Genomic DNA, 17,131 nt, shown 5'->3' on the forward strand with positions numbered 1-17,131 from the left:
CCATTCTCAGAATGATGGGCATCCACTTAATTTCCATTCCTTGCCAGGACAAAAGGGGCTGCTACAAACATTTTTTTTTTGCACATGGATATTTTTCCTTTTTTATGATTTCTTTGGGATACAGGCCCACTAGAGACTCTGTTGGATGGAGGGGCATGAATATTTTGATAGCTCTTTGGGCATTTCCAAATTGTTTTCAGAATAGTTGGATAAGTTTACAACTCAATCAAAAACACATCAGTGCTCCAGTTTTCCCATATTCCTTCCAAATACTTAGTTTTTTCCTGTTATTTTAGTCAATCTGAGAAGTATGAAGTAGTACCTCAGAGTTGTCTTAACTTGCTTCTCTCTAATCAATAGTGATTTAGAGCATTTTTTTCACATGAATAGAAATGGCTTTGATTTCTTCATCTGAAAATTGTCTGGGAATGGCTTGTATTATAAATTTGAATCAATTCTCTATATATTTTAGAAATGAGGCCTTTTTCAGAAAGACTGATTGTAAAATTTTTTTTGGTCAGCTTTCTGCTTCCCTTATAATCTTGGCTGCATTGGTTTCATTTGTGCAAAACCTTTCTAATTTAATACAATCAAAATTATCCATCTTGCATTTCATAATGTTCTCTAAATTTTTTTTTGGCCATAAATTCCTCCCTTCTACACAGATTTGAGGAGACTAGTCCTTGTTCTTCTAATTTGTTTACATTTTAGCCTTATCTGAGTTGTTAGATATTGGTCAATACCTAGTTTCTGCCATACTATTTTCCAACAAAATGACCCCCAGTAGCTAGTGGACCATAGCGAGAGATATTTCCAGAAAAAGGTTTTTGTTCAATTTAAGTGGGAACACAACTAGAGCCCACTGCAACCAAAGCCCACTTAAACTCCACTTCCTACTAATCTACTAATGTGAGGCAGTTTGGGGTGATCAAATCAGCTCAGAAAGAGGGCATGTCCCGTGCAAAAGGCTATCCCTGGAGAATACACATCATTTAGGGGTTACCTTAGACTATGGTATTGGATAGAAGAACATATTGAGAAACTAGTTTACCAAAAGGTCACATTGAGGCATTGTTTATACTATAATGATCTTCATGAAAAAGATTAGGGAGGGAAAAAAGTGAATGATGGAGATCATTTTCTTTAAAGTGCAGGCATATCTCATAAACCCTATGATTAGGGGACTTTTTTGGTTATTATTGTTATTTTTTTTTACTTGAACTAAAGTGATGGGTTGAGAAATGAAACAGTTCCAAGGAACGGCTTTTAGGCCTTAGGCAAAAATGTGGAAAAGAATTTGCTGTTACTAGAAAGACTGGCCCAACCTGAGTAGCTGTTTGAAATCAGAAAGTTTGGGCCACAATGTTTCTTTCCTTCTTTCCCCCATCTTTGATTTTTTCCTTCTAATCTCTAACCCATCCTTATACTTTTTTTTTTTTTTTACCCGTTTTTTCCTTTTTAATTTTGGAGGCAACTATGGTGCCTGGTCACTCTCAACCCCAGGGACTCAGTTTGCTTTCAATATAATTCAACTTTATGTGGGTGGTTATTTGTAAGGAAATCACTCTGTAAAATCCCTAGTTTTGGCTCTAGGGAGATAATTTTAAGGGCCTTTTAAATGCGACCCTGCCTCGTAAATGTCAGCTATTATTATCCTACTTCCTTTCCCTCTTCTATTACATATCTCGTTTATATTTCTCGCTCTTTCGGCCGAGTTAATTCACATCTCTTTCCTGTTCTACGTGAAAACACGTCAGTTTGGGGCTCAAGCCCAGGAAAGGCAGAGGGGCGTGTGCCCCGTGGGGTGATCAGCTGGGGATCGCCTTTATTCCCGCAGCTCCTTGCAGCATTTTCCTCGCCAACACCCTCGGGGCTGTCCAAAGAAGACTCGCCCGGTCTCCAGGATCTCTAAACGGATGCTGCGGGCGGGCAGACAAGCTCCGGGTGCCACGTCTATCATGCCAGCAGCGCAGTAGCCGCGCGAGGCATGGAGGGAGGGAGAGAGGGAATGGGGGGAGAGCGGGGAAAGGAGGGGGCGAGGCTAGAGGCTAGAGGCTGCTGCAGACCTGGAGGTGAGGAGGCGGAGCCTAGACTTGAGGGGCAGGCGAAGGGACCAATAGGAATACGGCACGCCAGCGCGCGGGGAGGGGCGTGGAAGAGAGAGGGGCGGAGCCGAGGCCGTTGCTAGCGGCCGAGCTTGGGAGCGTCGGCAGGAAGCCCGGCCCGCCTCCGCCGCCGCAGTACAGACTAGGGTAGTGGCAGCGCAGTCAGTTAGCAGGCTAGGCAGGCGGGCGGACGGGCAGGCAAGCAGGTCGCCGCATCTTTCGGCCTCCTCTTCCCCCTCCCTCGGAGCTTTTCTCGCGCACGCGTCACAGTCCCCTGGGCATCTTCCGCTCTCCTCCCGCCCCTCCGCCTCTTGCTGCGCTCTCCGCGCCCCCGGCCTCGAGCTCGCGCGCACCCACCTCTCACCATGTGCGGTAAGATTGGGGTGCGGGTGGGGGTAGGGTGCCAGGGTGAGGGCTCAGAGAAGGACTGCGAGGAAGAGAGGCTCGATACCGTTGGGAGGAGGGGGCGTTTCCCCGAGGGAAGAAGGGGTGGCTGGTGGAGCAGGTATAGATGGAGGGGATGGGGACCTGAGTTTTGGTCTGATTCATCCCTGAGGTGAGCTAGGTAGGGCACCTCCAGCCCGGCTCCGAATCCAGGGGAGTCTGAAAGCGAGGGAAGGTCGGTCCCCGCCTCCTCCCTCCTCCCCATCCCTTCCTAGAGTTTGGGGAAAGCGTAGGAAAGAATTTATCTCCCCTCCTGGTGCTGAAGAGGGGGAAAGGGCCCAGGTGTCTTCAGGAGGCTAGATAGGGGAGGGAGGGGAGCGAGACTGGGCCCTTGGGTGCGGGGAAGGGACGCGGGAAGTCCGAGCCGTGTTCTCTGGGGCTGGCCGGGGAGGGGGCGTGGTCATCAGGCGAGTCCTGAGCCTTCCCTGGTGGCCCCTGCTTCTGGTGCGTGGGAGGGGAGTAACAGGAGGCCTGGGGGACACCTTGCCCCTGTGGAATGCCCTGGGGGTGTTTATGCAAGCCCGGACCGGAGGGAAGGAGGCTGGGGCCGGAGCACCTGTGTAGTCCGCCCCAAGTATCTGAAAAGCCTTTTGTATGTGCCTTGGCTCCTGAGGGTGGAAGTGGTTGAGAGGCCGGTGTAGGCTTGACGTGAGGAAAAAAATTGGCTAATAATGAGAACTGCCCCAAAGTAGAGAAGAGTTCTCCCAAGCCTTGAGTTTCTCTTTAAATGGAGGTCTTCATATGATGACCATTGGACTGCTGACGGGATGCTTTCAGTGCAAGGGACTTGTAATCCCCTGTGAAGCCAACTAGGATGTCCCAGGTGTGATTCTGATGGGAAAATATTGCCAAATTGCTTTGCATCCTGCTTTGCATGTTAGCAAATGCTATATGAGTGCTAGCTATTATTATTCATTATAAATCATGGTAAAAATCGAGCTAGACTGAGGGGGCTACCACTGAGTGAGGTCTCAGTTTTAATTAGTCCTTTCTAGCCTTTTTTTTTTTTTTTTCTTTAAGATGTAGAAGTTATTGTGTCTGTTTTATTTAAATAATCAGGGGTCTGACCATGCTTAAAAATCATCTCAGTTTATGCTGTTCTTTCTCACTGCTGAACTTATTTCCATATCAGTAGGCTTAATAAATAACTGTAAGTGCAAGGCCTTGTGTACTTGGACACATCCCTCCTACCTCCACGCCCCCATTGAGCGGAGATTAGGCGCCTGTTGCAAATAAGATACCCAGTTCATCAGAGCTAACAAGACTACTGTGTCTGGCCAGAGTCTCTTATTTTACTTACGTAGCTGTGCATGTGATTCATTTCCTGTACTTCTTCAAGAAACTGTGACTTTAATCATGTGGATCTTCACGCATGTATAGTGTAGCATCTCTGAAAATGAATGAAGTATTTTAGGCTGGGTATGTGCAGTGCACCATTAAGTACTGGGGATACCAATGGAAAAAGCAAGATAGTTCTTGCTCTGAAGGAACTCATGTAACAGGAAGAGACAATATGCCTACGAAATTTCAGCTGCAGTTAGGTGGAAAGCCTAGGGGTAAAGGAGACACTAATGCTTTTTCTTTAATGTCATTTCCATTGGTAAAATCATATTCACTTTTTTGAAGCTGAATTATTGATAGTGCCAAAGACTTTGGTGCTAAAAATTTCTTTTTCTGCATCTTCATGAGAGTTTTGGCTTTTGAGGAGGCAGAATCTGCAACATCTTCCATGCCTCATTTCCACAAATTTTGCTCCTCTGAACAAGTTATTCTGGATCTCTTCAGCTTGCTTGTTGTGACGGCTGTAAACAGAAGTGGTTGTCTGGGGTTCCCAATGTTGGGCTTGTTTTAGGCTCTAATCTTAATAGACAGACTTCATTAGTTCCTGGATGAAAACATAAAGTATTTGATAGCCCTGTAGTTTCCAAATTAAAGCTAAAAACTAAAGTTAATAAACTCAGCTAGAATTTTTTTTATTTTTGAACCAAACACTGCAGGAGCAGTCTTTAATGCTCTATTGATCCGCAAGAGCTTGCCCTATACAATAATGCTTTCAAAAACCAGGATTATTTCAAGGACCAGGTTTGAAAAGATCATCACCAGGTGAATATTGAAGATTTTTTTTAAATCTATAGTAATCCATGGAGAATGTGTTTAAAGAAGCATTCCAAGAATGTTTAAAAATTAAGGCTATTATGTTTATGCTTGTCTCTTTTAGTGTTTATCTTGAAGTATGTGTTAAAACATACTTAACATCTGTTAAGGGATCATATATATTCATACTCTAGTGTACAGCATAGAAATATTGCAGTTGTCAGCTATCAAAACATCTTTCGTTCTTTGCTTCTTTATTGAATCGTATGTTGGAGGTATTTTCTTTGTTTCTACATCTGTGAAATATTCTCCCGAGGCCCAGCTCTGATGCTACCTCCTTCAAGAAGTCTCTGTTCTTCTAGATTGTAATGATCTTGTTCTCCTCAAGTTTTCATAGCGCAAGCACTTTGTCTAGATCTCTTTTTGGTCCATAGAAAAGGTAGCATGTGAATTTATTTATTTGTATACATGTTATAGTCTTCCTACTAGACTACAAAAGACTTGAAGGCCACTTGACTTTTCCTTTCATCTCTCCCTCTCTCTTTCCTCCACCTAACTACTTCACCCCATTTGGAAGTGCAGAAGCCACTTATGGGCCTAATCCCAATAGTGATTGACTTGGAAGCTTTGATGTTTTCTGACCTTGGGCTGTTTGTCTCTACTCTGTCAGAGTGGTGGTCCTCCCTCCCCATGTCAGGGTCTAACCGTATTGGTATTTGATTTAGTTGGCTTTAATTCTTCTGCAGTTCAGAACTTTGAGAAGATATCCCCTGACATCAATGTTCCCAGTTACAGGGCATTGTAGGTGTGCGCCACCACATCTGATCTTGAGCCTTGTCTTCTGCAGACCAAACACTCCCAATTCTTTTATCAGATCTTTATATGATTTGTACTGACCGTCCTTCACAATCTTAATTGGCCTGTTCTCTATCTTCATCAGCTTAACAATATCCTTCCTTAGCTGTGGTGCCCAGGGATTGAATGTGATACCCAAAAAGAGTTCTGAATAGGGTAGGTTAGAGACAGACTATTACTTTTTTATGCTTGGAAGCTGACTGTCGTGATGCAACCCAGGATTAAATTAGTTTTTTTGGCTCCTGTATCACATTGTGAATGTTCATGGACCTTGTACTCTATTAGAACCCTAGATCTTTTTAGATCAATTGTGATTTAACTATTTATCTGTCATATAAAAGCATACAGAATAAATATAAAGTTATTAAATATATACAAAGTAGTTAAATAGAAGGTAGTTTGATACTAGCAATTGGGAAAATTAGAAAAGCTTCATAAGGAAGTTGGTGCTTGTGCTGCATTAGAAAGTTAAGAGAGGGACTGGGTAGACATAAGGAGGTTGTACATTTCAGGCATAAAGGCTTTTGCAAAAGCATGGAACCAGGAGAGGGAGTCTCCTATGTGCGAAGCAAAAAGTGGGTCATTTGGGCTGGATCAAAGAGTGTAATAGGGAGAATAATATCCAGTGGAGTGGGAAAGATGGGTTGGGGTCATCATGTGTACGGCTTTAAAACCTAAGCAAAATGAGTTTATATTTTTGGAAACCATAGAAAGCTGCTGGAATGAAATGAGTAGGGGAATAACAAGATAAGATTTTCACTTAAGGAAAATTACTTTGACTGAAATGTCTTCCAAGAAGACATAAAAAGAAGTTGGAGGGATAGAAGAGCCAGGATAATGTAATGTCAGGAAAACCAAGGGAGGAGAGCTTCAAGAAGGAAGGAGTAGGTAGTACTGACTCTGAATATAATTCAGAGTTACTTTTCTTCTACCAATAAAATAAAAGCCCTAAGTTAGACTTTAAAGACTTTCTTTGATTTTGATCTGATCTACCTTTCCAGACATATCTACTACTGTTCTCTTTGACACTCGTGCTGCCTTTTATTTTGTAATGCTTAGATTCCACGAATGCCTTTGTCATACTTGTGCTAAAAATGTGTGGATCTGAGCTTCACCACTTCTGGTAGCAGTTCTTCTGTGATCTTGAGCCCATCATCCTCTTGGGGGGGACTGCATTAAGTTATGAGGAGGTTAGACTAAGTGATTCCTGTTTTCTCTTCCAAATCGAAACCATCATCTTTGATAGCAGCTTTTCCCCTACACAAAGTTCAAATGTTCTTTCATGGCAGGGTCTTCCATTGTCTGAGCCCTCCTCATTTCATACTGCCTTTTCTGTAATTTCAGAGAAACAGAACTGCTCTGTCCTGGGAGCATTCTTGTCTCTTTCCTGCATTTTCTGTGCTTGTGCACGATTCCTTTTGTCTTGACTGAGATGTGCTCTTCCTCATCTTCCTTATTTTCCTTCAGAGCTCATCTTATGACCTACCTCATTTGTGTAGGCTTCCTTTCTTCCCTAGCTGAAAGCTTGATGTCCTCACCTAAATTCTTAGAGCCTTGTGTCTAGAACTCTTCTTCACTCTTTCTATTCCCTGTCTTGTATGGATACATGTTCTGTTCTAATAAATGAGCTGAAAGCTCTGAGGACAGGGAACCACTTGTCTTTCTGTCCCTAACATCCACCATTTTGCTTTGCCTGTGATACTTCATTAATGTTTATTAAATTAAGTTGAATTTCAATTGGAAGTGATATTGATAACTGAGCAAATTTAGGCTTGAAGGATGGCTTTCATGTAAATATCAGAATGAGAACAAAAAATAATTTGCTCTAGTTTGATTGGAAAATTGAGTACATGTAGGGGAGATGTCAAAGAAAGTTAGAAAAATGTTGGAGCCATGTTATATCAGTCTTGAAATATCTGGCCAAGGGCTTTTGTGTTTTATAGGCAAAAGGGAATTATTGAAGGCTTTTGAGTGATGTGGTCAGATTGGTGCCTTTAGAAAATTTTAGGAACTATGTGATAGGGAAGAGATTAGAGTTCCTAGAAGGCAATTTCATTAGTTTAGATAAGGGAGGAGAAATGTATACCTTGCAGTGGTATTACTGTAAAGAGAGACTAGAAAATGGATATGAGAGATGGAGTGTGAGATTTAAAAGGAAATGGTGTGATAGGGAGATAAAGGCAAATGCCTAAATGGCTCCCAAATTTTGGAGTCACCATTTGAAAAACTGTGTGTGTGTGTGTGTGTATGTGTGTGTGTGTGTGTGTGTGTGTGTGTGTGTGTGTATGTGTATGTAAAATCTCTTTTGAACGTCACAAGGACCCTATCAATATCCTCATTATACATATCCAGAGAGATGAACTGATTTGCCCAAGTCATGTAGGTAGTAAATATCAGAAGTAGGATTTCATCTCAGGCCTTCCTGATTCCATGCTAATATTCTATTCTTGTAGAGTCTTTAGGAGAAAAGAAAAAAGTCTCTTAGGTTTTGAATGTCTAAGTAACTTGTAGTAAATATTTCAAATCTATCATTTTTTTATCAGCTCTTAAAAATGTTTTATTGATACTTTTTTTATATCACTGTGACTTTCTAATGGCTTAACCTAAATCAATTTTTTTCACATGCAAACCAAATCTTAAGAATTCTCTGGTAAAATAATATACTACTTTAAAAAAAAAAGCTTTGATATTTGAAAAAAAAAAAGGCAGTTAATTTTCTGTTGCAGAAAGGACTGTTCTAAATTTCTGGAATATTCTAAAGGACATTTATAAATAGATATTCATATTTACATTATATATCACAGTGGTTTATAAAATATTTTCCTACAAATATCCTGTAGTGATGCAGTTATGAGGAATTTAAGGCACAGATTCCTCTTGCCTAGAATTATATAGTTAGTGATTTAGACTTAAGACTTGAACACAGGTGCATTTGTCCTGACCTCAGTTTCCCTCTTTTTTTTTACTGTAGAATGCTAGGTTGTGAGGATTATATTTTACTTAAATAACCACATTTTAAAGCGAATATCAGGCAATTAGTCACAAACTGACTGTGCCGAGTGCTGGGGATACAAAGAAAGGTAGAAACAATGCCCCTGTCCTCAAGAAGCTTACATAAAACAAACCAAAACCAAAACCTATGTAAGTTCAATAGATATACAGTATAAAAATAAGAGGTAAATTCAGAGGAAAAGCCCTTGACGTGGGAGTGGGATTAGGAAAGATACTCTGCAGAAGATAGCATTTGAGCTGGTTTTAGAGGGAGGCCAGCAAGTAAAGGTAAAGAGGGAGATCATTGCTTTCATGGGAGACAGCCGGTGAAAAGCCATGGAGTTGGAAGAGAGGAGTTAAAATATTTTCTTTACTAAATTTGAGCTTATTGAATCTTCCCCTCTATGTTCCTATCTGTTATTTATTTTGCTTCTGTTTTTAAATATTTTTTATTTTCAGTTCCAGATTTTCTCTGTCTCCAGGTGCCTCCCCCATCCATTAAGAAGTAAAGAAAAACAAAACCATTACAAATAGAAAGACATGTAAAAGAAATGTCCACATTAGCATATTCTGGGGGAAAAAGTGCTTCAGTTGCCCTTTTAGTTGATGTTTGCTATTTGGAGGTGGATGGTATTTTCACATCCTTGGAATTGTGGTGGGTTATTGTATTGATTCAACTGTATTGATCAAGTTGATTATATTTACTATATTCCTTGATTAAATTAAAACATTTTTTTCTGGTTCTGTTCACTTTACTTTGCCTGAGTTTATACATACTTCTCAAGTTTTTCTGAAACCATTCCCTTCATTTCTTACAGCACACTAGTATATTCTGATAACATTTATTTACCATAACTTAAACTGTTTCCCAAGTGGTGGGTATCCCCCCTTTTCCAGTTCTTGCTATCCCCTCCAAAAAAAAGCTGCTGTCAGTATTTTTTGTATATGTGTCTTTTTTTTTTTTTTTTTTTTTTGTTGTTGTTGTTGTTTTGTTCCCATCTCTTTTCAGTGCCCTATAGCAATGGCTAGAATGAAGAATGGAGATTCTGATCCATTAAGTTGGCCATTAAATGAAGCTGTAAAATAATCTAGAGCAAATAAGAAATTTTATTTAATAAATAAATTTTACTCATTTAGATTAAATAAAGCAAATAATTTTGATCCATTTTTTTTTACTTTAAAAAATTAGGCACATTTTCTTTTATTTCTCACTTTAAACAAAACACTTTTTTTAACTTTGGTGTGAATTTTTTATTTGTAATTGCAGATGAAAAACTTCTTTCATCATGTTATCATAAATTATGCATGTTAAAATATTATAGAATTATATTTTAAATTTCGAAAAGATATTAATACAGGCCAAGTCCTTTATATAACATTTCAGAATATGGAAGTCTAGTTATATTCACATAATGAATCTAGGGGTTCTTATTCTTATTCTAGTATTCTTGTAATGTTATTACAACATTATATATAATAATAATTATTTTATTAGTAGTATAATATATATAGCAGACATACTATTAGAAAACTATAATGTTTTTCTCTTTAGTTTTTAAAATTAATAAAAATTATTTTCTCCCCTCCCATCTCCTGATTTTGTTTACTTCCCTCTATGTCAGTGCAGTTAAATTATTTTAGGTTTTTCTGAAACTATCTCCTTCATCATTTCTTATAGCACAATAGTATTTCATTGCTTTCATCTACTATAACTTCTTTAGCCATTCCCCAATACTACAAAGGAACTTTCTTGGTTTCCAATTCTTTTCCAGATATTTTTCTTTTTTGGGGATTATTTAATAAACCCATGGGAGTATAGAGTTAACTTGTAAAGATTCTTAGAAACAATTTAGTATAACTCCCTCATTTTTAATAGATAAGGAACCTGAATTTAGGAAGAGATTAAGTGACTTGCTCAGTGTTACTAACACACTCTTATCTGACAGGGCATGAAATCTCTCTTCTCTTCCCTGAAATGAGGGAGCTACATTTTCTCAGCTCTCCGTCAGGGCCAAAATCGGTCAGAATAATTACATAGCATTCACATTCATTTGTTGTTCTTTCTGACAAATTTACTCTTTCCCTGACTATTTTTCTATGGTGAATGAAGCCTGTAATTAGCAGGGAGGAAGTGTGAACTCTTGATTTATCAATCAGAATAAAGAACAAATACACTGGAATATAATTATAACAGTATTTTGTCTTGAAGAGATTTCACACTTTTTTTTTCTCTTCTACTGTCTTAGGGGATTTAATTATTAAAACACCTAAAGAACCTCTTTATGTAAGGTGTTTTTCCCATTACATAGCTGTATAACATGCATCACAAAAGTTTTATTTGCATTCTGCTATTGTGGGTTGTGAAATTTAATTTGTCCTTAGTTAATGACTCATTTCTCTATAACTTCAGGTTATAATTTTGTTTAGTTTACTTGGCACCTAATTATTCAGCTTTGGTATATTGCCAAGCATTCTACTGTGGCAACATGTAGAAAATTTCTGATAGCTTTTTTTAGTCCTTTCTTCCTATTTTTATATTCATTTTTACATGGTATATTCCTCTTATTTGTCCAGAAGCTGTTTTGGTAGAGTGCTGTATTTAGAGATCTTATTTCAAACTCCTATTCAAACACCGGTTGTATGTGATCCTGTACAAGTTACTTAGCTGAATTTCAACTATTTCCTTATTTGTAACGTGAAGATTATAATAAATACTCATTTTCCAACATTATGAAGACCAAATAAGAAGCTTCTGGTGGCTCTGGGTAGAACACTGGGATTGAGTCAGGAAGGCTTGAGTTCAAATCCAGCCTAAACATGTCTTTGGTGTATGACCTGGGCAAAGCATTTAACCTCTGATTGCCTGACACTGGATCCATTGAGGAAGAAAATGCTAAGAAAACCCCAAGTGGGGCCATGAAGGGTTGGATTGAAGTGAAATGACTGAACAACAATAAAACTTTGTGAACCTAAAAGTATTACATATATATTTATCATAAAAAATTTAAAATTTACATAACATTATATAAAATTTCTTGATCAAAGGTTACCTTGTAAAGTGGTTGGAACTTTTAGGACAGACAGGAAATATTTTTAAAAGTTAAGAATAGAGAAAAATAAAATGTTTTTCTTAATCTTTTTTGTATTTTTTAAAAATTTCCTCTGCATGGTCTGTAAATTAGATATTTTTCTGTAATTTATAACAGTAAGACATATTGACTTCTTTTATTTTATAAGTCAAAGAAAGTAATGCAGAAGATTAAAATCTTTTCTTGTAAACCCAAGTTCTTTAATTCTTTTTACATAGAAGTTGTTCAGTGCTTTTCCAATTATGTCTATTTTTGATCCCGTTTGGAGTTTTCATGGCAAAGATATTGGAGTAGTTTGCCATTTCCTTTATCTTATTTTACAGATGAGAAAACAGGCAAACAGGATTAAGTGACTTGGCCAAGGTCACATAGCTAGTAAATTTTATGAGGCTAGATTTGAAATTAGTTTTCCTAACTCCAGGGTAGCACTCTATCTCTGTGCCATATAGCAATACTTCCAGTTTTAAAAAGCTATTATTGCATTTGTACATTATGTCTGTTACTATAGTTGTGCATATTTACATTTCATAATTTTCATCCCAAAACACACTATTTGTAAGGCTCTCTTATAGGCATTGTAGGGGATATGAAGAAGAAAAAAACAGTGTTTGGTGTTTTCTGCTTTTCCTTATGTGTCTGTACACACATTACTGGATTACTAGGTCAAACTAAGTATTGTTTTTGTAAGATCCCTAAGATAAGAATAGTTTGCATTATTAAATAAAGCTTTATTGTATTTAAAAATTTTTAAAAATTCTTATCTCTTAGGATTCTACAGAAACAGGCCCTTCAGATATGTTGTGCCCATCCTTGTCCTTCTCTATTCAATTTCATAATGCTCCTTTCTTAAGGGCCCAGAGGATCATCTTGGGTCAGAGTGCTGCAAATTCCTGTCTCCTTGTTTGTAGAACTGAGTCCAGCTCCTTTCTGAACTCTCTGGAGCTTTTCCTGGACCTTGCTTCCCTAATCTGCACATTCCCCCCAAGTTTTAGGTGTCTTTTTGGTTTGCCTTCTCTAGTTTTAGATTTGGGCTGTTCTCATTTATGATTTCTTAAAATATAGCCTAAGCCTTTTTTTGGGGGGGAAGGGGGAAGGCATGAGGAGATCATGATTTTCAGAGAGTTTAGTAATTTCTTAGTGTCTTTCCTTGACCTGTTTTCTTCTCTTCTTCCCCCTCTCCTCATTAGATATCTTATGTTTTTTCTTTTTTTCTTAGCTTTCTGATTTTGTTTTAATATTTGATTTGTTTGATCTGTGTTAATTTTTGTAGTCAGTTACTTGAGTAAAATTTATCATTTTCTGTTTTAAACTCTTTATTTTCCTTAAAAGTTCTTTTCTTCAGATATTTTATTATTATTTTTTAATCTCTTCATTTCTTCTAGTTATTCATGTAGTCTTTGTGGAATGTCTTTTTTTTTTTTCCCCTTTGAGTGCTTGCAGTTAAATAGTACTCTAGCTAGGTTGGATTTTTGGTTATCTGTGGATCTGTTATATTTTTTTACAATGCTCTATATTTTCTTGTGTTTATTAATCTCAGCAGTCTCAGTTTAACTGGACTCCTTGTCTTGCTTTGTGTATGAGTGTGATGATTAGCCTTTCTTGGTCAACATTTGAGTGGTATGTGTTCTTGTGCTTTTCCTCTCCAACCCCCTTTCCCTTCCCACCCCCAGTCTTTGAGAGCTAAAAAACAGGGGGTAGGAGGGAATCTTTAGGATCCCATGATGTCTCAAGACAGAGTTCTGGGATTCTTAGGTGCTAGGATGCCCTAATTTGAATGCTACTGTCCTTGGACTGGTTTCTGTTAATTCCTTTTTATTTCCAAGGTACCTGGTGTGGATTTCTAAACATCCTGGGGCTTTCTTATGGGAACCCTTCATTCTTGCCGCCTCTGAATACAGATCCTTACCAGTTTCATCTGTCTCTGGCTGGTTTCCATTTACTCAGGGGAGGCTTCTGTCTTGTTTGGCTATGCTAGCATTGGCTTTGTTGGCAGAACTTTCTTCCTATTGCCCTTGGGCTTCTGGTTTACTTACATTTCTTCAGTTTTTTAGATAAAGAATCACTTACTCTAGTTTCTTATTAGATTTCTTGATTTATTATTTGATCTAGTGTTATTTTTAGTTTTTTACTGAAGTGCCTGTATAAAAATCTTTATTCAGGCAGATATAATTGTCCAGGAGTCCTCCACTACCTGTTTCCTAGTATAGTTTACATATTGATCTTAAAAGCCTCCCATTAAAGATTCAACATTTTGAATTCTAGTTTGGCTTTTCCATGGATCTTTCGAGTTATGAAATTTGTAAGGATCTCTTCTGTATTGTTGATCTCGTAGTGGGGAGGATCAGAGTTGTAGGATATTTTATTTCCAATACAGTTTCAATATTAATGGCCAATTATTAAGGCACTTCTTGGAAATCAGTTTTCAGTCAGGTTCCCCCCCTTCCTTTCTCCTTCTCCATCCCCCTCCCCTCCCCACAATCAGGTAGTCGTTATGTTAACACTTTGTATAAACATTGTACTTGACTTTGATGGAGAAACTTGACTTTACTCTCAGGATTGGAAAGATCCTCATTGGTCATTGAATCGAATCCAAACCTTAAATATAAATCCCTTTTACAAAGGGATACCTAATGGATAGAAGGTGATTCAGCCTTTCCTTAGTGATCCTCAAGGGGCATGAAACTACTTTTTCAAGGCAGCCCATGATCAGATGTTTTTCTAAGCACAATGTGAAATTCTTTAAATTATAGATATTCTTAATTTGTGTTTAAAATATATTCTGACTTTTAAATTTTCAATCAATTTCTATTTCTATTTCTATTACACACACCCCTTGTGTATGTCTGCTTTCTCTTCACTCACCTAGCCTCTACCCTAGTCTAAGCCCTTACCATTTGTTGCCTGAATTATTATCATATCCTCTTTAATTTACTTTTCTTGCCTCATCTCTCCTCACTCCACTCCAATCTCCATACAGCCTCCATCAATGGGAGCACCCCTTTCAGATTCTCCTTGTTCTAGGTTATCTAGAACACAACTAGGTGCTAGAAAGCTTCATGGAATAAGTACTCTACTTATGACCTTTTTCCTCAAACTTCCTGTCAGTGTGCCTTTTCTAGTTATCCTTTATTTCTGTTCAGTAATAACCCTCTCTTCTTATTCTTATTCTTGTGGGAGGGGAGCCTTCCATTCCTACTCTTAGGAATTGGAAAATTGGGGAGAGAAGCCCCAATTTTGGAGCAAAAATGGCTGTTCACACCAATTAAATGAGCAGGGTGTAATCCTCTGGCAAAATGGAAGCATTTTCATCCACTTGGCCACGAAGTCCTGATGTCTTTTGAACCATCCCATTTGCTCTGTTGCTGTCTCCTGGTTCTCCCTCCCCAAAAAGAAAACCTTCCCAAACATCTGGGCCCTGTTGTTTACCTTGCTGCTTTACTATAAAAACTTTTGGGCCCTGCCTTTTACTCTGAGACAGTATTTTTTCATTCATTCATTTATTTATTTATTTTTAACGTGTATTGCTTTATGGATTTTGGGGGAAGAAAAATCAGAGCAAAAGGGAAAAAACATAGGAGAGATTAAAAAAATACAGAAAAAAGAAGTGAATATAGCTTGTGCTGATTTACATTCAGTCTCCTTAGTTCTTTTTCTGGATGCAGATGGCATTTTCTGTCCAGTCTATTGGGATCACTGAATCACTGAAAAGAACTAAGCCATTCATAACTGATCATTGCACATCCCTGCTGCTATTGTGAATGGTGTATTCCTGGTTCTGCTTGTTTTGTTCAGCATCAGTTCATGTAAATCTTCCAGGCCTTTCTAAAATCAGCTTGATAATAATTTTTTTTATAAAACAGTAATATTCCATTATCTTCATATACTACAACTTGTTTAGCCATTCCCCATTTGATGGACATCTACTGATTTTCTAATTCTTTGCAACCACAAAAAGAGCTGCTACGATATGTGGCTTCTTTTCCTTCCTTTATGATTTCCTTGGGATACAGACCCAGTAACAGCACTGCTGCATCAAAGGGTATGTACAGTTTGATAGCCTTTTGAATATAGTTCCAGATTGTTCTCCAGAATGGTTTCAGAACTCTACCAACAATGCATTAGCGTCCCAGTTTTCCCATATCCCCCCCAACATTTATCATCTTTTTATTATTATTATTATTATTATTATAGCTTTTTATTTACAAGATATATGCATGGGTAATTTTTCAACATTGACCCTTGCAAAACCTTCTGTTCCAGCTTTTCCTCTCCTTCTCCCTACTTCCTGCCCAAGATGGCAGGTAGTCCAATACATGTTAAATATGTTAAAGTATATGTTAAATCCAATATATATCATTATCTTTTTGAGGCAGTACTTTTAGTATTTTTCTAATCTTTCCTTCCTCCACTCTGTGGCTTATATATATTGTCTTCCTCAGTTTGAGAACCATTTTAGCCTTCTGTTTGAACCCCAAATACTTAGTTCAGTGCTTTGTCTCTTGTAAGTGCTTCATAATGCTTTTTTTTCATTTAGCCACCAAAGTGATTTTCTGAAAGCCAGAAAGTAGTTTTATGAAAATTTCAGTTTATTTTTTAAAGGAGTCTAGCATCTGTTTAATTGAAATTTAAACTGTACAGTTGATTATGCATATAAATATTTAGCTTCTGCTGTTTAAGTATATTTGTTGATTTTCCTTCTTTTCAGGTATATTTGCATACCTGAACTACCATGTTCCACGGACAAGGAGAGAAATCTTAGAGACTCTCATCAAAGGACTTCAGAGACTGGAATATAGAGGATATGATTCTGCTGGTATTTAATATTTCTTTTTAGCAGTTTATAAAATGTGCATAAAATATAAACTTTGAATTAAGTAAAGTGATATGTTTCCAATCATTAGTTTTTAATTGAGGATTTTTTTTTTTACAGTGCTGAGAAAGATTTATTTACAAAATTTTAATAGTTCTAAATAATTGTGCAAAAAGTAATCTTTTAAGGGATATTTATGTAGTTTTAATTTTACTATAAAATAATTGCAACTAAAAACAAAACAAACTTTAATTTTACAGGAACTTATTTTCCTGTTTTTTTCCTTCAAATCTAACATGTTATGTAAGCCTTTTTTTCCCTTCTTTTTTTTTTTTTTTTTTTTTTGTTGATTATGTAGGAGTGGGAGTTGATGGAGGCAATGACAAAGATTGGGAAGCCAATGCCTGCAAAATCCAGCTTATTAAGAAGAAAGGGAAAGTTAAGGCACTGGATGAAGAAGTTAACAGTAATGTACTAAGTTTCATTCTGTACTCCCTCAAACTACTTTTCATATTTATCTGGAATTTTTATCAGCTTTTCTATTAATAAGAGGGAACAATTTATTAAAGATATAGAAAAACTAGAAAGTTTTTTCTTATAATAAGCATAATAATTGTTGAAGCTTTACAAAAACGAACCAGATCATCTCAAGAGGGTAATGGGTTCCCTCTCTTTGGTGGTCATCTAATAGAAGTTGAATGACTATCTATTGAGGATATTATAGAGTCAAATTTCAGTCAGGT

The 17,131-nt window shown here is 37.5% G+C and overlaps 1 protein-coding gene across 3 annotated transcripts in view; it reads left to right on the forward strand.

Annotated features, from left to right (window-relative positions):
• Positions 1–2,182: 2,182 nt before the first annotated feature.
• GFPT1 (glutamine--fructose-6-phosphate transaminase 1) overlaps positions 2,183–17,131 on the forward strand; it is a 62,728-nt gene continuing 47,779 nt past the window's right edge. Inside the window, exons 1-3 of one of the 3 annotated variants that reach the window (XM_051975443.1) lie at positions 2,183–2,477; positions 16,284–16,391; positions 16,747–16,854. In XM_051975443.1, coding sequence (XP_051831403.1) covers positions 2,471–2,477; positions 16,284–16,391; positions 16,747–16,854 — 223 coding nt within the window. In that variant the 5' untranslated portion in view covers positions 2,183–2,470. The remainder of the gene's footprint in view (positions 2,478–16,283; positions 16,392–16,746; positions 16,855–17,131) is intronic. The other 2 variants (XM_051975444.1, XM_051975445.1) reach the window with 2 other exon arrangements.

Source organism: Antechinus flavipes, chromosome 2 (genome assembly GCF_016432865.1).
Source record: "Antechinus flavipes isolate AdamAnt ecotype Samford, QLD, Australia chromosome 2, AdamAnt_v2, whole genome shotgun sequence".
Classification (NCBI taxonomy): domain Eukaryota; kingdom Metazoa; phylum Chordata; class Mammalia; order Dasyuromorphia; family Dasyuridae; genus Antechinus; species Antechinus flavipes.